Here is a 24,672-nt window from a genome sequence, read left to right as displayed (position 1 = left end):
AGATATAGATTGGAGAGTGGAATGTTGTAGAGAGATGAAATAGGAAAAGTTATTCCATTGTTTGGATTTAAGAATGGAAAGTGAAAAAAAATAATCATGCCCTTTTTTATGCTGTTACTTACCCCCAAATTCCCCCCCCCCCCCCCCAACTAATCTTTGTTTGGTTCTATCATAAAATATCCAAACAATAAAATGACACTTGTATTCCATTCCATGTCATTATTTTCCAATTGAAAATCTCACATTTCTCGAGTATCATCATACTTCAAGCACAAATTGATACAAGAAATAAGGATAACCACCAACACATACTTCAAGCAATGTAACAATTTGATTAAGCATCAAGTGTCGATACAATACAAGCAAAACACAGAATTCAGCAGTACAGACCGGACCTAACCAAACGGGTTTAAATGGGTGCTACTTTATTCCACAAATCTAAAGCACGTTTCCAACTTCATGTGATTAGTTTATCCTTGCAGACCAATGATACCTACACCAACAAACGGAAAAAAGAGGATATCAATACACTGTCAACATAAGCAACAATAAAATCTCGACCATGAAGGAATTGAAAGAACTAGAGAGTTTTTTTTAATCGGCAAATTAATATATATTAATTGGGTACAAGGTTACCACAAACCCATCAAAAAAGTATACCCTGACACTAATGGTTAGTTGATACTTGATAATCTCTATAAAGATCTTTGTAAGGTTAATTGTGGCATCACAACCACGTCAAAAATTGATTTTGCAGGGTAATAAGGAATGTCAAAAAAGACAGCATTTAATATTGCAGTCTATACTTACCACAAGCTACTCTGCCACCAGCATTTCCAGTAGTTTTGCTAAGCTCATGACCACCTACACAAGATAAGGAAGAAAAATAACATGCAATGAGCTGAAAAACAATGAAAACTTTTAACATAAAATAATGAATAGCTGTGATATGTAATGCAAAGAAGGAAAAATACAATAGATCAAGATCCTTTTATGGTAGCAAGCAAAATGAACGAGAGAAAGACACATTTAAGTTAATGGGCCCTACGTAAATCATGGTGAGATACTACAATTTTCTCTCCTTAAGTGGCAATATCTTGTTCTTTACTAACATGAAAAGATCCAAATCCAAACAGAATTATGACAGAATATCATAAATGAGTGATCAATGACTCAGATACCAAGGAATAAAAACAGATTAGTGGATACCTTTCCCAAGATCATCAGGATCAGCATGGACAACAACCGCCCTTCCTATGATGTTGTTTGGTCCAGTGAGAGGAATCTGTGCACATTTTAAAAACTTGTTAAAGATTGAAACTTCTATGTCTTGGTGTCAACTGTCAACCTAGCAGAATTCATCAGAGATTTTGATTAGGGGATGAATAACATACCTGGCTGTCAGTAATAGTGAAGCTGACAGTACCTAAGTTACACAATTGAGAGAAAACCATTTTAAATTAAAGACCAAACAAGCATGTGGTATGATAGGCAAAATAGACAAGTTCTTTCAAAGATGAATTATCACCAAAATAGAAAGCAAGTAATCTCAATTTCCAACCATTGTTTCAAAATATGGAAAAGTTTCTTGTAGAACCTCCAGATTATCTGTTACCTATCAAATACTTCTTTGTAATGCTAAAAAGATCACTATTACTTTTATAACTTACCCAAAAATATATATTACTTTTAACACTGGGATTGTATAAATAATCAGAAATTTGAAATTTGGAATCAAATAAATACTTGCTATTTGATCTTTTCAGATTGATTGGAATCACCACAAATCAAATAGATGAAACAGAAAAAGAAAAAAAAAATCAGACATACCATCATCACCGACATTAACATTCCCAAGATCACCAGCATGACGATTCTCATCCTCAGGGGCACCATGCTCCTTGTTATTAGGATTGAAATGTGATCCTGTAAGAAATGGAAAGAAAATAAAATAAAAAACTGAGCCTTGTAATATATTACTTAATGACAGGATTTCATAATCCAGCTGCTTTACAACAGATTTTATTGCTTGGAACTTTGAAGAATCAATCTCTCACACAAATGTTCATTTGTTTTCATGAAAGCAAAGCGAGAGTATACAATTAGTTCCAGCTCATTAACGCTTCATAGTATCAAAAAATGATTCGGGTTATTGTCTAAAGACTATATACCAGTTGAGAGGCAACCATTGGTAGTGTCCCCCAAGGCATGGACATGGAAACCATGGAGACCAGGCTTAAGACCAGCAAGAGATCCAGTTACGGTGGTTGGACCTGGACAATTATGTCATTTGATTTGACTCAGTAGTCAGTACAGTATGAAAATCAAAATCAAAGGCATGTTTGAATAAATTTCTCGATAAGCACTTTTAGTAACAAAAAAAAAAGGTAAAATAAATTAAATTTATTTCACAAGTTAAAATCAACTTACGCACTTCATATTTTATAAAAGTTATTTCATTTAACTTCTTGGATAGAATAGAAGTTTAATTCATTATGGCTTCTTATTTTTTCACCTATAAGTGCTTATTGAAAAGTTTACCAATAAAGAATAGAAACTTACCACTTCCCTCCTGAACGAAGTGAATAGTTCCAGTGACACCCTCACTGCTGCCAAGAACGGCCACAGCCTTCACCATTGTTCAATGTGATCTGAACAAGAAAACAGCCATTTAAAACAAAACATCTAAGAGTAAAATACTGACGCGTGACGTGACATACATAGTATCAGGTAAGAAATCGTGGATATTATAATAAATAAGAACGGTGAATATAGACCATTGAATCATACTTAAATAGTCAAGATTAAAAGATAAATGTCGATGACTTTTTTTTAGGTAGTGATGTGACCACAGGTAACCGAGTCAATTGAGTTAGAAGGCAATCCAAACACAAAAAAGATCTTACAAACTCTAAAACTTTCGGTATCCATGTGTAATTATGTCCAATTGATTGAGTTTCTGATGTTAATCCAAAATAAGAGAAGGAACCGATTGAGCTGACCGTAAGTAAACACAGATTATCATGTCAAAAAGCAAAACCTCAAATTCGAAATTACACAAACTAGCTGGCTATTCAGTAGATCAGTCTAATAACACCAAACGGAACTTGAAAAATCCACTACTGAATCAAATTCTTCCAAATTCCACATGCATAATAGCATGAGTTCAACAAAATAAATGAATAAGCAAAAAAATTAAAATAAAATCTATTTCTATTTCTAAGAAGAAGAAAAACAAAGTAACAGAAGGAAAAATAAAGATGCGATCTGCGGATGATCGAAGAAAAAAACGAAAATGGAGATTTCGGAGGAAAAATGAAAACGAAACGAAATCGATAAACATCAGAGGGGAAACTGAAGAAACGAAAATGAAAACTAATCAAAGAAAAAAGAGGAGCTTAGCATAATACCTCAGGGCACCCCTTAGACAGAGAAGAGAAAAGGAAGAGTCTAGAGTAAGAAGAAAAAGATGGATGGAAGCAGAGTGGGTTTATTGTTATTTATTTATAGCGAGTGAGGCGTGTTAGCACGCCTCGAGATCCTCGACCACTATTACCATTCTATCTATCTAGCACTTACCCCCTCACCTAACCATTTGCCACCTCATAGCGTTTTTAATGTCTGCATTATCAGTAACTACATTTAATTTATAATTTTTTATACTCATTATTTTAGATTATAATATTTCTAATTAAAAGAAGAGGAAAAATATATTGATAAATAATTAAAAGAGAGACAAATATCAATAGTAAAAATAATTTTAGAAAATATTTGTCTCTAATTACAAGATATATTTTCTTTATTCTTATATATAAGATCATTTTTATTTTATTGTTTGTTCCTTTTTATTAGATTTTATTTTAATTTTTTTGTGTATTAATTATTTTTTTATAATATCTTTGATTACATTATCTCTCTTGAGATTGTAGAATAGAAAAAGTTACATTAATTAATTAAGTGGAAAAAAAATGAAGAATAATCATAAAAGAATAGTATAATATATTGATAAATTTAATGTGAATAATTAATTTTTTTAAGGGGATAAATTAGTTGAAAGGTCTTATATATAGGAACCGAGTGAATAGTTGATTAATTTATGTTTACTAGAAAAGTTAATGAATTTAATTACTAGTATTAAATTTATTTATAATTATAATATTTTTAAGAATATGTAATGAAAAAATAATTAATATATCTATAAATTAGAAAAAAAATGTATAAACAAATTTCTAAAAAAGTGTTATAATTAGAAATAGAAAGAATAATAATTGATATAAAAATTTATTAATTATAAATAGGATGGATAATATATAAGTTTAAGACAAAGGCTAACCAGGTACTTTTTAAGGAATTTGAAAAAAAAATTATTTATTAAAAGACGAAAAATTTTGTTGTTTATAATTTATTTTTTTTTGCATTCTTCTATGATTTTTATATAATTTTTTTTAATTCTTTAACTAATGAGCTAAGGAAACAATTTAGGGTATTTTTTAAAAGTAAAATAAAAAGATTTTCCTTAAGATTTCTGCTTATTACATTAATTCTAACCTTTTGTACGCAAACACGTTAACTTTCTGTTTTAAAAAATCATTCTTTCAGTTTTAATACTTTTATCGATTTTTAATTCTTTTAATTTCTTTCATCATTGTTATACCTATTGTTTTAATCTTTATTGACTGTGTAATATATGTAAAAGGATACAGTAAGATTCTCAATATTCTTTTTATTTCGACGGGTGGTTCAAGAATGTTTGCACACTCTAGGTCTAGGTGCCTAATAATGTGTTTGATAGAGCTGAAAAAAATAGAATGAAATGAAATTGAGGTTTTTTTTTTTTTTTTTGAATTAAAGTAGTGTGTTAGAAGTATGAAATTCATCCTAATTTTTTTTTAAAAAAAAATATCCTATGTTTCCACTCAATTTCACCTTTATTAAACACATCATAAGTGAAGGGGTCAAATTCGCCATATGTTGTTAATAATGTGAATGCTAAGAACTATTACACTGTTTCAAGATGGTAAAGTTGATGTTGGTTGCTACCGGTATCTTGAGTAGCTTTAGAAGTGTTTTGTAGGAAAATATTTTGACAACTAAGGATTTTTTTTTTTGATAGGCCAAATAATATTAAATATAAAAGGAGTAATGGAATACAAGAGTTGCAATTCGTCAATGGTCAAAGCATAAGAAATGCTTCCATCAGTAAACAACCCGAGATATCAGCACATAAGGAATAAAGAAATTAAAAAACTAAACCTCCTCCAGAAAACCATTACATGCAGACTCCATATAAATTTCGAAACACGAATCTGTATCACCTCCTCTACTCCTAGCCATTCCTCAACGTGCATGTATCATTAGTCGATCACTCCAAGCCTGAGCTTCATTCTTCCCTCCAATTAAAAGTGTATTAGGTTTAACGTTTGAACACTCAAACTAAGTTTTATTTTTCATGAAAAGTTATACCTGCGTGTTTGCCATATAATTTTTCCAATTGAGTTGAACATGATTTTCACTTAAAGTGAAATTTACGTCAAAGCTACATCTTTCTTGCTTTTTTGTTGAATGTGGAAAAATCTACTTTTAACACTATTCTTAACTTCACTTCGTTAAATGAAATAAAAATCATATAAACAAAAATCAATGAATTTAACATATACATTATATCCCAAAAAAATATAATTGATACATTAATTTAAACCAAAATAATAATTATAATCAAAGATAGAAATAATTATTTTTAAAATCATGTATTAATATTCTTATATGTATTATTAAAATATTAGAAAACAAACAAAATATTGACAACGTTTTAACCAAGCACAAGCACCACAATAAAAATATAAATCCAATATATTATTATTGATATTAATTTTTTTACATTATCATAACAGTTGATAACATTGTTTTATAAAATATGATACACTGGAAATATATCCTATTTTACTCCAACTCTTTTGATTAACTAAATTACAAAATAAATTTAAAAAAAGTTTGTGAAAAGAATAAATTTTGGAACAATATAATCTACTTGGACTATATCAAAAGTCAGAACGACCGGGTATGTTTGAATTGCCAATCTCTTGCTCCAATTCTCTTCGAGATTCATCCCATAGTTGCGTTTCAATATCCAACCTTTTGATTTCTACAAGTCCACGTTCAACTGCAAAAGGGATAAAGTCTAAAGATTATGTTCGAACTAGAAGCATTAACATATATATATTTGCAAGGGAAGGTTATTAATTCGCTAACCACAACATAATAGTAAAGTGAGTATTTCGTAATTAGAAGTGAAAATTAAGTTTTATTTATGCAAGTAAATTACAATGGATGGGAGGAAAGGGGTGGGCAATACCATCAACTGCGTCTTGTGAGGTAGGAGTCATTGAGTTGTGATTGATCCAGTGCTGGAAACGCTCATTTGCTATGTCAGGTTCTATCTCATGCCTTTTTGCTCTCTTCCAAATGTAAGCAAGCCAAGCCTAGACGAACATGATAGACAAGAATATGCAACGCAATTGATGTGATCATGCTTGGGAAAGAAATTTCTATATTAAGCTAAAGAAAATTCCATATATTTAAAATATGAAACCTTCTTATAATAAATTAACCCCCAAAAGAAAAGAAAATAAGAAAAAAGATATTTTCACTATATATGTATAAAAAATTTCAAAAAGAAAACAAACTGAAAATAAAAGTGATATTTTTGTAATTAGAAGTGAAAAAATGAAAAATATTTTGTTAAACAAAACGCCTCCTAAATTTCTAGATATTTTCTCCAGTATTCTCCCAAGTAATTATTTGGAAACACATTTTCAATATTTATCGACCCCTTCACTTTGACCAAGTTACCTGATCGAGCTTCAGCAGATAAAAGTCATATATAAAATAATCTTGTTCTAAGACACAGATGTTACTATTTTATACATTCAAAGTCTTTGTTCTATTCTTAACCGCTTGGAAACAAAATGAATCAAGTTTGTTGGCTGTAAGCCTACTATATTTAGTTATTGCAAGTTAAACTTTCCATATCACCGAAATAAAAATGAAAGACCTAATTAAGTGACCACAAATATATTTTTCATTTAATTTTTTTTCAAGAAGTATAACAAGGAGGAGGATGGGGTGACTAAGGAGGATATTATCAAAAAATTTAAAGGAGCAAAATAATGAAAAAGAAAAACAATGAAAATATTGTTACATGTACCTGTTTAAAAGATACATCTTCAGCCTCCTCCTGACTCAATTCTGAAAGTAAAAGACTTATCTTTAAATGAAGCATGTAACATCAATCAAACCGAAGAATATAATTATTTTATGTGCGATTTCAGGTGGTATGACGGTGTTAATGTGAATCAAGTTACTGACCAGCAAAGTTGTGAGGATCATACTCAAGAGGAAGACAAATCATATGCAGCATAAGATTAAATGGTCAAGACTATCCCTCTTACCTTTTTTCATTCTCCCCTAATACACTTTATATCAAATATGTTTAGAGTATAGTATGTTTTTAGTTTCTCTAAAAAAATTAAAATTTAATTTGTCTTTCTAAATTTTTTTGATTAGTTTTAATTTAAATAACATTTTTATAAGCATTGTTAAATATTATGTTGAAGACTAAAAGGGGTGCATTTCAAAATTTGAGAAACTAAAATAAAAATAATAATTTAGAGAGATAAAAAACAATTCTTACCTTGTATTTAAAATTTGTAATAAATTCAAGTTGTCAAATACTATCATATTATATTATAACTCCACTAAATCATCTCAACCTTTTTAACACATGATTTAGGAAACAGAAAAACTTACCAAATGCATCACACTGCCCTTCAATTGGTAATTTTAGGTCATCTACACCAAAAAAATAAAGACAAGAGTAAATATATCGGACACCAAAAAAAGAAGTAATGTTTTTTCTACAACGAATTTGGAATAACATTTGATGTCCCTTTGATTTATATGAACTATTTGTTACATGTGTAGATATAAAAAAGATTAAAAAAAATCAAATGAATAATGTATATGATATCAAATACGATTATCAAAATTTGTTGTTCAACTAAAAAAATAGTGTATTTATTATTGAACTTGGCACCTGAAAAACCAGCTTTCAACATATTTGGTCGCCTATGTTGAGCCAATGCAACCGCCAATGCTTCTTCTACCTTTAAAACAAACAGAGAAGAATGTAGTCATAGCTTGAACAGATAGAAAAAATTGGAGGAATTAAAATAAGCTTAGTGTTACCTATTTTGGCATGTGTTTATAGCATCTCATATTCTCATGTAATCCCATTTAGAGAAGCACACTCTATCAGTATACACATTTTCGTAGGTTCAAATTCAATACATCTTTCGTTACGCATTTTCACAGGTTTAAATTAGATTCATGTCAGATAAAAAAATATTACTTTAATTTGTATAGTTTCTACATTTTTTTTATTGATTGAACAAAAAAATAATTTATAGATGTATTTTCAACATCATCCCATACACGTTATTAATGTTTTTTTTTACATTAGTAACAATGAGATTTGAACTTTTCATTATCAATGGGTTTTCATTAATGTATAGCTTCATGCAAATTTCCCAATTTTCTAGTCCATATATTCTAATGGGTTTCAACTTTTCATTATCAATGAGTTGACATCTTGTTAAATAAGACAAGAAGAAATTCTTCTTAAGAAATGTAATATACATTACATTCATAATATTATATTTAAAAGTGAAAAACAGATTTGAGTATCTACTATCATTTGAAGCAATAAAGGGCATGCCTTCACTTTTTTTTTTTTTTAAAAAAAAAGGATATAATAGAAACCTTTAGTGAAGCCAATTGCCGCAAACCTTGCTCAACAAAAAGCATGTTTTCAATATTTCCCTCTCCAGAAAGTTCCTTCAGGTCAAGTTGACCCTCTGTATCCTCTACATCGAGGTCTACCGTGTAGCACAAAAATGGAGGATAGTCAATCACCCCAACTTATTTTCAAGAGATACGTAAGAAACCGACCGGAAAAAAAAAAAAAAAAAAAAAGAAGCAAAGAACTAAAACAAGAAAATAAAATAAATTCAAAAGTAAGTAATGTTACCTTTTTCCTCTTTAGCTTTCTTTGCTGCTGCTAATACAACTTCAATCGGATTCGGGGCGAACATAGACCAGTATTTGTATTTTGCTTCAGCAATATCAGCATGAATACCTGTCATATATTTCAGAGCTATTTGTAATGAGATTTTTCTCTTTTTCTTTAAATAAAGATTAAATTACTCATTTATTCTCTATAGTTTCATGATTTTTATTTTTTAGTCTTTATGATTTAAAAGTGATGTTTTAATTCCTATAATTTATATTTTAATTTTCTTAGTTTCTAAAAGTGATTTTTTAGTTTCTATAATTTCATAATTCTTATTTTTTTAGTTCTTATCATTTTTAAATTATATGAACTAAAAAAGAATTAAAAAATAAATTATAAGAATTAAAAAAATAAAAATCATAATAGTGAGACCAAATGAATAATTTAATCTTAAATAAAAGTATAATTTCTAAGCAATTGCTTCAAAAGGTCTGTCTTGGTAATATTCTAGCAGCATGCATCTGGCTATGATTTAGTTCATGTTGTTTAGCATTTTTGTTTGTGTTTTTCGGTTTTAATTTTCTCTTATGAACCAAAAAAAAAAAAGTAAGTTCATAGAGATGAAATAATTGCATTTGATTTTGCATATAACATATAAAATATATAAATTTAACAGCTAAGTACTATTTTTGAAAAAAGAAAGTTGCCCAATTTCAGCGGGATTAAAATAATATTTTGTTTTTTATTCTGTTTATACTGCATTGATCTTTGTTTTGTTTGTTTTAAAAATTTTATTTTTTAAAACCAAGTGATGAAAGTTAGCTTCAGATTGCCAAAATTTAAAATTTTAATTTTTTTTTGTTAGTGTCATATTTCTAAAATTATTTTGTGTGTTTTAAATAATTTTTAAAATTAATCAAAAGGATCTAACATTATCTTTAATTTCTACAAATAAATAAAAAATTGTCTGAAACTATTTATTTTATCCCTCTCAAAAATGAATTATCTATTTTAGATCCATTATAACTTTAAACAAAAGCAAATGATATACAATTAATGTTATAATTGAACAAGCAACAAACAAATATGACTTTACCATGTCGAACGCATAAACCCCAATACCGAGCTAGCCAACACCTCTTTAAAACAACCTCTTCCTAAAGGACAAAACGGAAAATCACATACCCATGCAGAAGATTATTTAAAATGAAAACATTAAGATTAACATTAAACCCTAACCATTTCTTCCGGGGTGAGTATCATTCGTTGAGTCATAAGCCGTAGTTTTTCGAAAGCAGACGCGGTCTCCTCCCTTGCAGTCTATTACAAAATATGAGAAATTTAAATTGAATTCTATAAACATATAATTTTTTCGTACATTAGAATTGCAGAATTTGAAAACAGTTTTATGAAACGTACAAGGTAAGTTGCTGGATACCTCAGCATCCGCCTGAAGCGCTGTTTGAAAACCTCCATGATTCTTTGATGCATTTCTCAGAGCAGCCTGAGAGTGGAAATATTAATCATTCGACTTCCTAATCTCACTTTTATGAGAAACGTGAAAAATTATACCGGTCGGTTTGCTGTTTCTTTGATGAATAAATATGCCAGTAATAGATGCACAACTACGAGGAATAGAATCCTCCTAGTCCTAGTAGAGTAGGGTAGGGCTATGTAATGCATAAAGAAAAGGCGAGAGTTAGCTAGGGAAAGGAAAAGAAGATAAACCTCTCTTTGCTGCAGTGCTGCCTCTTTTCTGAAGAACAAAACGAATAAGACATGTCAGGATACAAAAAGGTTTAGGGAAGAAACAGAACTTACCCGGTCACCACTTGTGGTGTTGCATACATTAACCATTAAAATAAATAACTTGGCTTTTCTATTGTCTTAATTTCTTGTTTATGTTATCTAATTTGTCTGCTGCAGTAGATAATTTTCTTGAAAAACACTCAGATCAAATTGTAGATGGATTTCCTTCAAAATTTAAACATATGCATTGAAATGGATTCAATAATGTTGGAAATAAATCTAACAAATAATTTGCGCAGATTAAGCTTAATCTAGGAAAAGAATCATAGAATAAATAACTAAAATGATTAATGAACATAAAAGAGTATTTAAGCCATATCTAAGTGGTAAGTGGAGTTAAATTTAAGCCAAACCACGAGTGTTGAAGCCTGAAGGGATCAAGATGCTCTCATGTTAGTTCTGATTAAGATACCAAACAATTATAACAAGATTCATCATTATTTGAGTAGGGTCCATTAATTTTACTTAATTATCTTTTTCTCTATTAACATGACAGTATCGTGGTACTTGGGAAGAAATCCAAATTTTTGTTGTAAGTGAGTCATTTGTTTGGGAGGGGGGCTTGCATCATACAACTCGTCTCAATGCTAAACTTGCCTGGTTAAAAGGCGAGCCTCCAAAGTTACACCTTCTCCAAGGGTAGCAACCTATACGAAAGTATATATGAAAAATTACGGATAATTAGTAGATACGGATCCTCTCCGACCAGCAGAACCATACAACGAGACAGAGAAAGAAAAATGAGATAATGACAACGTGAGAGACTCTTTTCTTACTAATGGTAATGTATCCCCCCATGCAATTCAAAATTGTGGAATGGTATGCCAACCTTAAAAAAAATTAGTGTTTTAAATGTCATAAAATTACACTAATCTAATCAAGCATTCAAATTGAAGTCAAAATATATACTTAAATTACTAATCCAAAGATCAAGAACAGTGGACACTTTAAAAAAATATTAGATAGTTCAAGACCGGTAAGTAAGTGTTTGTAGTCTTAATCAATATCTACTTGATATATATTTAAAATTTTTAATTTACAAAAAAAATATCACTTTATTACATGTCTTGTGATGATTAATTAGGGACCTTATAATTCTTGACCACCTAATAATATTTATTGGCCAACAGGGGTACTAATAACATTATAATTTTACATTTAAAAAAGTAAAAATAAACCATAAAAATTACCAACATAGACAAATTTCATTTTTCATCTTTCTGTTCCACAACCTTAGATTATGTGTCCCCGGCTGATATGAACATCACATGTATATTGTATTATTGTATGCTTGTGCACTAGATTTTTTTTTTTTTTTTTTTGGGGCAACCATGGTACTAGTGTTTAAACCTATAATCACATCCAAATTGTTATACTAGCACATTCCTAGTGATTCACTTGTGCAATAGAGCAATAAACTGACAAACATTGCCATGCATTACCTGTTGTTCTAGTTGCCTAACTCTTGATTCAGCTTCTTCACACTTCTCTTCTGCAAGTCGAAGCTGTGGATACACATATCAGAATGGTGTGCCAAAAAAATGGTGTATATATTAAAACAAAATTAATTTTCATTATGAAAAACTTCATGTTATCAGCCTTCAGAAATATTATTATTTTTAAAAGACAGCAGCAGTATAGTATTCACATGACAGTGCTAATTAAGTTACATCTAATTTAGCCCAAATTATATCTGAAACTAAAAAGAAGCTAATTGTATCAATATCAAAATATGAACTGAGTGTTCCTACAGATGAAATCAAGAAAACAGAGGCCACACACGATTCTTTCTTTTACAGGCACCCTGCTAGAATCTCAAAACTTAGATGTATAAGGAAAACATATTACTCAAACTGATGTATTTTATCACCTTATCAACCAAATTGTCGTTTTCTTCTTGTAACATATCAAGCTGCATTAAAATTCACATCTCATTAGTAGATTCCTGAAAAGAGACAGCAGCCATGCACGGCCGAGGCTGTTGAAAATTAAGAAATTCAAGTGCGGTTAAGTTAAAGGGGGTGAAAGGGAGGAAGGAACAAGTAAAAATACAGAGTCGGTAGCTTGACTAGTGACACTGAAACAAATCATCTATGAAAAAAGGACTTAAAAGGCATGCATGAACATAATAATTAGATCGAGTGTCCAACATGGACCCGTGTACTACCTCGTCCTCAAGCTCACTGGTAGGACGCTGCTGCTGATTGGCATTTTCCCTTACCTTCATACTACCCAGATCAAGTGACAATCTACATGGTCATAAAAAGCACATAGCATTACATATATGATATGCGTTAGAAAGTAAATTTTGGATCTCAATGTGATCCCTAACTTCATTTATGGCATGCATTTTGAACCTATGGTTAGAAAATTATGTGATATGCATGATTCATTGTCTGATTTTGCCTTTTATTGTTAAAAATCTCACGTTGGTCTTAGTAAACCTAAGATATCTCTCTATTAGTGGAGAAATTATTATATGGTATGCTCCTCACCAATCTACATGTGACCATTATTATCTCTTTTTCATGATGAAAAATATGATTACATGTCACGTTGACACGGCTAGAACCACATAGTCTAATTAACATGAAAATTTACCCAATGAGTTGTAAAAACTAAAAAGAGTGTAAGAAGTGGGCTAACATTTCTCCTATACATTAATTGGAATTGAAACAGAGTAAATAAGCCATATAACATAAATGCAGAAAAGAACCAAGAAGAGGAAGCATATGAATCCATAGTGTCTAATAATTTCTTGGAAAGGAAATGTAAAAGCAAATAAGAACAGTAGCAGCAGCATGCCTTCTGTCTTTTCTAATATCAAGAAGAGGCTCAGAGGGAGGAACACCAACAGAGGAGACCGGTCTGAGTGTAATAGGTACACTAGGTGGCACCATGGGAACCACCTTAGAAAGTCCACTGGGACGGCCCGAGGTTGAGCGAGCAGAGGGAGGCTGATCATTGTTGGCACTGCTGGGTTGAGGCGACCGTGTAATTATAATAGTGCGAGCGGAAGGAGACAATTCCAGGGTTCGGTTTCCTGGCGTTAAACGAGCAGAAGGCGGTTGTTGCTCTGCGTTATTCGTTAGAGTGGGTGTTCGAGGTGGAGGTTGCTCAGCTAGAGCATTTGAAGAGGCAGATGATCGAACACTCGGCATGCCTCTCACAGATTGTGGAGGTTCTTGACCCATGCGAACTGACTAATACAAATCAATAAAATCAAAGTCTCATCAACTTGTTCCAATTAATAATCATTCAACATTAATCAGTAAATGTATAAATATAAAAATAAAAATAATACATATATATGTATATATATATATATATATATATGCTATCATATGAAATTTAAGGGTTTTGGTACATTGAAAAACTCTTTCCCGTTCAAACTCATTCAACTATTAGCCTAAAAAATAACTACCAAAATTAGTAGATTCTTTAAGGTATCCTAGTAACAATCTAAATTCCTAGATTTAATTAGAATGAATCTACAAGGTAAATGCAATTTTCACACTCTTATCCAATGAGATGACATAATTTTGTGATCTTCAAACATTTCAGGAAATAGTAGAGAATCCTATATGCATAATAAGATGATTTAAAGGTATAAGTTGTTAAGAAAGAGAATGAGAGTGTATTAAATTAATATTGTGAAAATATACATGATCATTCCAAAAAAAAAAAAAAAAGAAGGTAATTACCGCAGGGGAACGCGATCTAGCAGATGGCGGTTGTTCTTGAACGGAGCGAACTGACTAATAGAAACAAAATAAAAATAAAAAGTTTTCATCAACTTGTTATTCAAATTAAGCAGCATTCAACTTGCAATGAAAAATGGAGTTACCGCGGGGGAACGTGATCTCGCAGATGGTTGTTCTTGAACAGAGCGAACAGCTGGCTAATAGAAACAACACGGAAAGTCGGAAACAAATTTTCAAACAAAGCAGCACTGTGTTCTTGATCTGATATATAATTCAAAGGCTAGCTGAGAAACGAAATTACCAATGGTGACCGAGACCTTGCAGATGCAGCATCCTGAACGCTCCGAACTGCCTAATAAGAACAGCAACAACAACAATACCGAATTCGAAGCACGTACAATTCAAAAGCCGGAATATAAATACAAGCAAGCAATTAAGAAATGCGGTTAAATATAAAGTTACCATGGGAGAGCGAGCTGGCATTGGTCTTCCGCCGCCGAGGCCAATGCCTCCGCCGCCGGCGATTGCGGAATAGTCGAGAGGAACGTCGTCCTCGTCTTCGTCATCGTCGTCGGTATGCGACATAACCTGTGCGAGTCTCTGCGCGGCGGCTTTGGTGGCGTTGTTCTGAGCTCTCCGGACGTTGGTCATGGCGGAGCCGGTCGAACCCGCACGCGCGTGGCGGTGCAGGGGCGATATCATATTCACCGGCGAAGACGGCGACGACGGCGTCCCTGAAGAGCTGTTCTGCCTATCGTATATTCTCCGGCGATCCATCTACAAAAAAAAAATACATTATGATGAATCCATGATTATAAACAAGCTCATTCACATTGTCATGCATATGGATCATAAAGTTTTGGTGAAACTTGCTTTGTCTGTGAGTGAGTGGTAATTATATCTCCTAGAAGAGAAGTTATTTCAAAATAGGAAGAATCCAGAAAATATTGGTGTCCAAATTCATGGATCTCTCTTTGGCCTAACACCTATATCAATCATTCGCATTTTTATTTCTTCTATTAGAGAGGCATTTATCGTTACAAAAGAAGCGAGACAGAAGAAAATCATGAAATGAGGAGTGGAAAGGTGTTGGAGTGGTATCCTGCTATTGTGAAGGAGAGACTTGGCGATCCGTTCATAAACAGATGCACACGTTAGACGCTGGGAGCTGTGACGTGGATGCAGCCCTGAATGCTTCCATTTTCTAACCGACTCCGAACTTCCTGTAACGAAAATTTTGTATTACTTATTTACAATTATTAATACAAAATTTTAACAATAAAGGAGAAGATAAGAAGGAAATATGAAAAAAATATTGACTTATAAATAATATCGTAAAAAATGTAGAATAAATAATACAAAAGTAATCATACAGAAATATTTAATTATTTTAAATACTTTATCAATACTTTTTATTTATTTTTTATCCTTTTCTCTTATTATAACATAAATAATATCATACCTTCGTACGTGTTAAAATATCATCATTCATCAAAGTCATGTCTAAGGAACGGCCATTAAGGCCTTCGTCTTTTAGCCCTTGTTAATTTTTTTTTTCTTATACATATATTTTGAAGAAAATTTTCAATTTTAAATTATTAAATTATGTATATTATTTATAGTTTATTTTTTAGTATTGTTATACAACTTAAAAAAAAAGATACACGTACATATATTGATATAAATTATTTGAAAAGTTTTATTACTCATTTAAAAAGTAATGGGAAAAAGTAGTTTGTATTTATTTTGAATTAAAACATTATAATTGAATATGATTCATAATTTTTTTTTGATAAAAAATGGTAGTTTGTTATAAAAAATTATGTCTTTTTGTTATAAAAAATTATGTCTTTAACTTTTCTATTCACCGCTCTTTTAAACAATCTTGAAAATGTGTGTATATATACTGACAAAAGAAATTAAAGCACTATTACATCTATTAAATTATATTTAAAATTGATTCTTTTTAATTGTATTTAATGTCATGGAATATTGGACTCACCAAAAAATTGTTGTAGAATATTATATTGTGAAAAGAAAATTTTCCAAATTCAATAGAGCGAAATGTTCAAATTATTTAGTTACAAAATTTTAAATAACAATTTCCAATTAAAAAATAGAAGAATAAAATATAAAATAATAAAATATATTAAAGAATGTGTTTGACATAAAATTTATCTTAGACCTCACATAATTTAGTGACGATCATGTCATTCATCAATTTTTTTTCTATGATTTAATAATTTTGTAGTTAAGGAATGTAATATCTTTAAAAGTAACTCATCTCATAATTATTTTAAGTTAAACACACTTAATTATAGATTTTTTATATGAGGATATTCAAAAGTAGATATATCTTGTTAATATAAGTAGTACCAATTAATTATTTTTAGTCTTCCTCAATTTTATTTTTTGTATGATTCGTTTGGGTGTTACATGAACACTAACTTTCATTTGGTTCATTCTCGAACCACACTTGTAGAGGTGTGCTCTAACACCATTTGTAGCATTCTTGATTGTCAAGTTTTCGACAGCTCTCACACAACGACACTTTACATGGTAATACTTCACTCAACATCCTTATTGGCCAAAATCCTTCACCTATCACAATTCTATGTAGGTAATCACTTTCAAGAAATCAAAAATCAATTATGTATGCTTTCAAGATCAATGACTTACACTACAAATCAACACGAGACTTTTCAACGTGTTTTATCTTTACTTACATGTTTTTTTCCTAAGAAATTTCCCAAAAGACCAAGCATCACATAAGTACTCCGAGCTAGACACGTTTAACTATGTAATTTTTATATGACAATCTACCGAAAAATAGACACATCTTATTATTTTAAGTAGTACCAATTAATTTCTTTAAGTATCTTTCAATTGTACAATTTCATACTCACACAGTCATTGAATCTCTCTTTTTGTTGTGATTCGTTGGGGTGTTATAAGAAAAAAAAATATTTTGACACCAAAAAAATATAAGTGCTGAACAAAGATAACAAGAAAGGACACTCAAGTAATTGATATGATTGAAAATATAATGTGACACAAAGAGAAATATTAAGAGAAATATAAGTTATTGGTGAATTATTTGAAAATTTTAAATGTCAAGATATCACCCTTCTCTACTTAATTAGAAAAACCAAAAGGAGCATTAGAAATGCATAGCACATTTTTATACGAATTTAATTTATATAAAACTAATATCAATAAGTTACGTTTAGAGACACATATACGAAACTTTGGTGTAAATTTTTTACATGACGACTAACAAGAATTCTAATGAAGGAGGTCTCACTCAATTAGCTAAATAATATGTGATGTTAATGCTTTGATATTTTTTTCCCGATAATATAATGTTTTAATATTTAAGTTTGACTTTGGTAGATAAAATAATAATAAGAATTCATCCTACTAGTGCATTATCTAACCTCATCTATCTATCTATCTTATATCAATTATAAAAGGTTTATTTGATTTGTTAAAATCATGGTATAAGATACAACAAGAATAATAATATTGGACAAAAACATAAGTTACACAACAATGTTTTTTATCTTTTACAAAGTTTGATGAATAATGAACAATAAAAGTAAAATCATATAAAATTTACTAAAATACTCTTTTAATATTTTATCTTTAACACAATTTATATCAAATTCAATATATTTACCAAAATAAAAGTGAGAGAGAGATATTTGAATAAAAAAATATAGTATTTTCTTTTTAAAATGATTATGTAAGTCAATTACTATTTTTCTGTTATTAAATAGATAAAAGTAAAAATAAATGTATCTTTTTAATACATTATATTTATAACAAAAAGTTATTTCATGATTTTTGGGTAAGAAAAATTAGAAATTTTGTCATGTTTATCCTCGTTTGTTTAATTTGTAATATTTCCTAATCATTTTTTCAAATTAAATATGAAATCAACATATTTATCATGGCATGATTTTCATGGAATCAACCAAGAAAGGTGATATCATTCTTGGTCTTTACATTTTTTTGAAACTCTTTTATTGGAATTGTGTAGGATGAAGAAGTTGATAAGTGATCCACCGGTGGATTATGTTATTTTACCTATAGTAGAAGGTTAAGGTACCAATTAATATATAATTTTATTAAAATTATTAAAAAAAATTAAATATAAAGTAATCAACCGTTATTACAAGTTTTATTTATGTTTAATCTGAAACCTCTTGCTCCAAGCTTTTTCAGATCCAGTCCGTGACCTCCCATATCTCTGCAGTATTTGTAAAATGTATGAATTTTTAATAAATCATAAGTATTGTAAAAATCAACAATTGGATTTATAATTACATTTGAATTAGTAAATTCTAAAACAAAAAAAAGTTAATTAAGGAGATAGATACGGATGGAGAGATTCAGTGGATATAGAAGTTAGAACTAGTGGGCCAACACGTAATTCAAGGCGAAGCTCCACTCACATGTCGAAATCAGGGCATTAGGGTTTTCCTTCTCCCCTGCAACTGCAATTCCCCCTTTTGGAAGATGGTTCCACAGTCAGTGATAACGCAAGTCTCCGATTCAAGTGGCGTGAATGCGATATCAAACGTTTCTTCTGGCCACGGATTCTACGATTGGTTGTTCGAATGTCACGGGTTCTGGCACAATGCCACTCTCAACATCCCCTCGTTCCTCTTCGTCTTCTACTTGGCACTTCAAGCCAGGCACAGCTTACTCAAACTCTCCCTTGCGCGCTCCTATATAATCATTTCATATAACCTTTGCCTCTGGCTCATTACTCTGCTCAATCTCGCTTGGTGCTTTCTCCAGGTTCGTTTTCGTTCTTGTATAATTACTCGGTTTAGTTCACTACCATTGAAGTAAATTGCTCATTTCTGTGCCATTTGCCATCAAACTTTTTCATAGGAAGCGAGTATTTTTTTTTTCTTTACTATTTATTGCTCTTATTCTGTAGCAGGATCTTGCTTGAATAAACTTTTCAATAAACATTTACATGAAGAGAGAGAGAGAGAGAGAGTGAATTAAGCTTTAAAATTAGCTTATATATAAGTTAAACTCCAACTTTTGGAGAAGCCACCTTATTTGTGTATAAGCTAATTTTAATTTATGAAAACGTTTGATTCATTTTAACTTTTTTTTCTCTATCTGGTAAGTGCTCTTTAAAAATTTGGCTTAATTATTCATTTGTTTTCTATACTAGCACCATCTTTATGCTTTGGAATTAGTACCTAGAATACCTACTTTAGTCCTTACAGATTCACTTTTGATAGTTTTAATAGGTAAGTGTCTTAATTTTGTAAGGTAAAATTGCCATAAAATGGAAATTGGCTGTGTAAAACCACCATAAACATTTTGGCGGTTAGTAAACAGCCACAAATTGGTCTCATAAATTAAAAAAATGCTTAAAATTTGTGGCGATTTTATCCGCCAGATAGTTTATGGCAGTTTTACGCCGTCAATTTCCATTTTGTGGTGTTTTACCATACACACTTGACAAAGGGACTTAAACGCTATAAAAAATGCATGTAGGGGCTACAACGGATAATTTTTAGGTATAGGAACCAAAACGTAAAAATAGTGTAAATATAGGAAACAAATAAGTAATTAGACCGGAAAAGTTTATTCAAATAGGACCTAGTTTATGTATGCATTGCATTTTGATTTTTTCTAATGCTCGTATCTAGTTTACTAGGATTTTCTATACCTTGACTTGAGCTAGAGTGGTGAGTGAATATATGCTTTATTTGATTTTTGGTGACTCAGGCATGGGAGTGCACGTCTGGGAGAAAGTTGACATGGAACCTGTTATCCTTGTTCACTACTTCCGGAATGCTGTTTTTGGAAGTGAGCTTGCTGGCTTTTTTATTTCAAGGAAATAATGCAGGCGGCTTAGATGCAATGAAACGAACTTTTGGTATCTCAACGCTCGTTGTTGGCTTGGATATACTGTTGAAGGTATTCTTTGTTTTTACTACAACTGCAAGTCTGCTTGTCCTTGTTTAAATCATGTTATCATAACGCTAGGTGGAGAGAAGAAAATACATTAGTGCTCTCTTCTCTCACTAGCCAAATTAACTTTTTTTTTTCATGCCAAATATACTGCGGGATGAATATGGATTTCTGCTTAGCCAATGAAAAGCTGATTGCGGGTTTCAATTTTCTCATTGGAATTGTGCTTTACTTTGGCACTGCATCCAGAAGAATAATTGCACCTTTTTTTTCTTGTTAGGCAATATATCTATTTGTATTTGGGATTCCATTATTCGTCGACAGCAATGAACATACTCATGGGAAGTGGAACTTGTGGGTTGTCCACAAGCTGTTGCTCACTGCTGTTTATGGCTTCATAATGTTTATATACCATTCCGGATGGAAAGAAACGTTGCCTGGTGAGTTAATTGACGGGATTATTACACGATGTTTGTGATTACCTAATTTCCTCTTCTTTCATGCAGCAAAAATTGCCTTTTACAAGTATGTTGCAATTATGTTCATTTTTAATGCGATTGCGACACTTGCTTGTGGCCTTGCTGGAACTGGTGCTGCGTTTGCTTTCTGGTTAGATTCTTATATAACTGAGAAGAAAACATCCATTATGAGTTGTTTTTCTTTGGCATCTTTTTCTAAAGCCTTGTTTACTTTTTGTTCACAGGCTGTATCGTGTCACGGTTGTCTTCTACCATGCATTTTATCTTCCTTTTTTGTATACAACATTCCTAGCAGACTTTTTTCAGGTTAATGTCGTTTATTTTTTGAACTTTTATAATTGTTTAGAGACAACTTTCCATGCACTGGTCTGACTACTGTTTTTTTTCATTTCAGGAGGAAAATTTCCATTTGGAAAATGTGTATTATTCCGAGATGAAAGATGCAGGTTTCTTTGACACGGACTGGGAGTGATGATGTATCAGCTATAAATTGACATTGCCTCAGTATAGTCATCGCAGGGAACCCCGATCAGGACATATGTAAATAAAATAACCATGTTAGCAGATCGGAATATTATTAAAAAGATGTTTATTTTTAAGCACCTCAAGTGTTATAGGCATGACGTAGTATAATTCTTAATTATTCAGCTAGATACGAGACTGAATAAAATTAACATACAATATCATTGACATAAATCTACATCTATTAAAATTAGCATATCATTGACAAAAACCCCTTAATGCAAAAACACAACTTGATATAACTAACTTCCAGAAACAAACAAAAGGTTGGACTAATTTGTTTTTCTTCTCAGACTTGTTTTAATCACGCAACAGAGTTCACAACTAAAACACTCGAGACTCAGAATTGCCCCACACCATAAATATTGATCGGCATGGAGACTATGATGAGTTCATGTTTTACACAAACCTTCTGGTACATGTTTACTCTAAGAACTCTTCTTCTGAACGATTTCTTCAATAAGATCTGCAGCATCCTGAACCGTAGCGATGCTCTGTGCACTGTCCTCTTCAATGGCAATACCAAATGCTTCCTCAAGTGCCATCACGATCTCAACCTACAAGGCATGGTATTTAAAGGAAATCCACAATCGTTCGATCAAGTGTCATGGCACATGTAAGATGTTAGATATAGGAAATGAACATTAAACGGAAATATGTTATGTGTGGGCATGATGTTTCTGATTACCGTGTCAAGGGAATCAGCACCAAGAGTTGCAAATTTTGACTCCCCAGTCACCACATCAGTTTCAGGCATAGCCAGCTGCTTCTTTACTATTTTGCACACCTTCTCTACTGTCTCTGGTTTAGCGGCCTGCTCAAAGGTGTTTGTTTACATAAGCATGGAAAAAGCAAATATACCCACAAAAAGAAAGAGAAGGCAAGTCCAGGTGATGGTAATTTATTATTTATGGCACTTTTTCTTAAATTATGATCACCACATACAGGAAAAATTGCCTTCCAGAACTTCTAGTCATAGCCAAAAAAATTTACTTTCATCAAATGGTTGTTTACACTGCTCCTAAATCTTAAACAAACGAAGCATTACTGGATCTATTTACATTGGTGCAGACGGGAGCAAAAGATACTTTCACAAATAGCATCGCATTTTTCAGCTTGTGATTAGTGAGAGTCGATTTGTTAAAATATGGATTAATTCAATGCGTGGACATAATTAGACAAACATATAATTTGTCTTATAAAACACAAAATTAAAAAATCCCGAACAAGATCTAATTTACACATTATAATAGTTTGGTTAAAAGCCTTTGCAGCAATATCCACATAACGGCAAACAAAAAGTAGTTTATGTTAGTTCTTATAAGTTATAATCGGTGTTTCTTCAGTTAAAACCATTTCTTTATCTCACAAAGCATGGAATTTATGCAGGTCACTATATTATTGTGTGCAGAACCAAGGGTTAATTGAGGCCAACGAGCACCCTAATTTACTAAAATAAGGATGTGTGACCTCATGTGATAAACTATGCAAACCATTTCACTTTTCACGTCACAATTTTTCTCAATCATTTCTCAGATTGCCTCAAACAGAGTGACTTCATGAAGAACAATCCACTCGAGAAAAATCCTTTTAGCTATAAGCTCAAGAAATCTAACATCCAGTGATTTGATAACCATGCAAGCAAAAATCAATCACAAAAAATATGAAAAATCATATATTGCATTGGCTACTTACAGCACAGGAAATTTTAAGGCGAATTAAGCGTGGCTGCAAGCTAAAAGAAACATTCTTTCTCCCAAAGCTGGAAATTGAAGCAGATGTCGGGCCAGAAATTGAGGCAAATGCCTGCTCAAACAATTTGATCCATACAAAGCTCATCAATACAAAAATAAAACAATAATAAACAATTGTAACTTTGTAAGAAATTAAAGTTTTCTCAAGTGAAAACTTTTAAAAGAACACCATTAATGTGTGCAGAAAGTAGAACATATTGTTGTCCAAAATTTTCAGTTTCTGTCCATGTCTGATCATTCATCACTAACAAACTAGTGGGTATTACTTAAAAACAGGGGGAAAATATAGAAACTTGCTCGACTATTGGCATGTCTACGCACTAGTAAAAGCCCAAATTTGTTCTTTTAAAACATTTTACAAAAAAAATTAGACAGGAAATGGAAAAGTAGAGTAGAAATAGTAAAAGTGAAAAAAAAAGATACATCACGGAGGAAATACATCTAAATCATGTCCTAGAAAGAGAAAATGAAACATGTAATAAACGCATCGAGAGCTTGGTCGTGAGGAGTGAAAAGGTGCGGCGAAGTAATGAACAAATCAAGAGGCAGAGCAAAGCGCATAGTAGTGGTTATGATTTGATGAAAAGAGGAAGGGAAAACGATACCTGTGTTTGAGGAATGACAGATCGCATGGAGAGAGATGTGCCAGTGAATGCATTGGTGGCCATTGTGGTGTGCTGCTGAAATGCAAAGGCGCAGAGGAAAAATGGAGAAAGGAGGAGAGAGGGTGGCGGAGAACACCAAGTGCGTGAGGGGAGAGTATATATAGCAGCCCCCGTGATTGTTGGCGGCTGGAAAGAGTCCTCTCTTTCGATTCCGAATCTCCACTACCCTTTCATTTGGGCTGGCCTTTACACATGCTTCTTTCTTTTCACACCCCTCTTCTATTTCCTTCACATCACTACTATTTTAAAATATCGCCAAACACTAAGTCAGGTACACCAATTAATACATATTTCAACTTTCAATCTTGAATATATAATTACATATAGGGAAAATTTTGTCACGTATGGTCAGTTTAGTTAAACTTATTGATTAAAAAATATTTATTTTAATAAAATAAATAATTTTTTGTAATTTTAATGTAATTGTCTAAACTGTTTCTATTAAAAAATAATTTATTGTTTATTTTAATAAACCAATCTTATCTGTTTATTAAAATTTATTTTTCTAAAAAACACTTATTCTATTTTTTAAATTTTTTTTAACAAGATGGTCCAATATATTTACCCAACACAAATAAAATTACCTCAAGTAGAAAATCCTATACAAAAAAAATAATGTAAAAACTAAAACATGTAAAGTAGTTTTCGTATGGTAGTTATTTTTAATATATTTTGAAAACTATTTTTTTTTAATTTGGTTATTTTTTATACATTATGTAATATAAT

General features: G+C 31.3%; 4 protein-coding genes across 5 annotated transcripts; 1 reads left to right on the top strand and 3 right to left on the bottom strand.

Moving 5' to 3' along the window:
• Positions 1-184: 184 nt before the first annotated feature.
• Positions 185-3,477, bottom strand: LOC100305732 (superoxide dismutase [Cu-Zn]). Its single transcript, NM_001249007.3, has 8 exons — positions 3,411-3,477; positions 2,563-2,651; positions 2,172-2,273; positions 1,831-1,926; positions 1,395-1,426; positions 1,210-1,285; positions 811-864; positions 185-493 (listed from the first exon to the last, which is right to left on the bottom strand). The coding sequence occupies exons 2-8, from the start codon at positions 2,636-2,638 to the stop codon at positions 471-473; spliced, it is 459 nt and encodes a 152-aa protein (NP_001235936.2). The 5' UTR covers positions 2,639-2,651; positions 3,411-3,477; the 3' UTR covers positions 185-470.
• A 2,386-nt stretch (positions 3,478-5,863) lies between these two features.
• Positions 5,864-15,704, bottom strand: LOC102666442 (coiled-coil domain-containing protein SCD2). Its single transcript, XM_014774010.3, has 20 exons — positions 15,043-15,704; positions 14,882-14,932; positions 14,724-14,777; positions 14,581-14,634; positions 13,682-14,079; positions 13,044-13,125; positions 12,747-12,788; positions 12,319-12,381; positions 11,474-11,523; positions 10,796-10,823; positions 10,506-10,571; positions 10,307-10,387; positions 10,164-10,224; positions 9,086-9,193; positions 8,818-8,933; positions 8,093-8,162; positions 7,807-7,848; positions 7,205-7,245; positions 6,353-6,479; positions 5,864-6,160 (listed from the first exon to the last, which is right to left on the bottom strand). The coding sequence occupies exons 1-20, from the start codon at positions 15,355-15,357 to the stop codon at positions 6,039-6,041; spliced, it is 1,971 nt and encodes a 656-aa protein (XP_014629496.1). The 5' UTR covers positions 15,358-15,704; the 3' UTR covers positions 5,864-6,038.
• A 3,246-nt stretch (positions 15,705-18,950) lies between these two features.
• LOC100783834 (uncharacterized) lies at positions 18,951-21,709 on the top strand. Of its 2 annotated transcripts, NM_001254509.2 has the most exons (6): positions 19,014-19,386; positions 20,341-20,532; positions 20,807-20,966; positions 21,033-21,135; positions 21,230-21,311; positions 21,400-21,709. In NM_001254509.2, the coding sequence occupies exons 1-6, from the start codon at positions 19,102-19,104 to the stop codon at positions 21,475-21,477; spliced, it is 900 nt and encodes a 299-aa protein (NP_001241438.1). In that variant the 5' UTR covers positions 19,014-19,101; the 3' UTR covers positions 21,478-21,709. The 2 variants fall into 2 exon arrangements, with proteins under 2 accessions (XP_025983470.1, NP_001241438.1); XM_026127685.2 differs by lacking the exons at positions 20,807-20,966; positions 21,400-21,709 and having other exon boundaries at positions 18,951-19,386; positions 21,230-21,297.
• Positions 21,710-21,746: 37 nt separating this feature from the next.
• LOC100784363 (acyl carrier protein 1, chloroplastic-like) lies at positions 21,747-24,060 on the bottom strand. Its single transcript, NM_001254601.2, has 4 exons — positions 23,887-24,060; positions 23,223-23,333; positions 22,216-22,341; positions 21,747-22,084 (listed from the first exon to the last, which is right to left on the bottom strand). Exons 1-4 carry the CDS (start codon positions 23,947-23,949, stop codon positions 21,956-21,958), a joined length of 429 nt encoding a protein of 142 aa, NP_001241530.1. The 5' UTR covers positions 23,950-24,060; the 3' UTR covers positions 21,747-21,955.
• Between the last annotated feature and the right edge of the window lie 612 nt (positions 24,061-24,672).

Source organism: Glycine max, chromosome 3 (genome assembly GCF_000004515.6).
Source record: "Glycine max cultivar Williams 82 chromosome 3, Glycine_max_v4.0, whole genome shotgun sequence".
NCBI lineage: Eukaryota > Viridiplantae > Streptophyta > Magnoliopsida > Fabales > Fabaceae > Glycine > Glycine max.
This window is presented reverse-complemented; position numbering and strand designations above follow the sequence as displayed.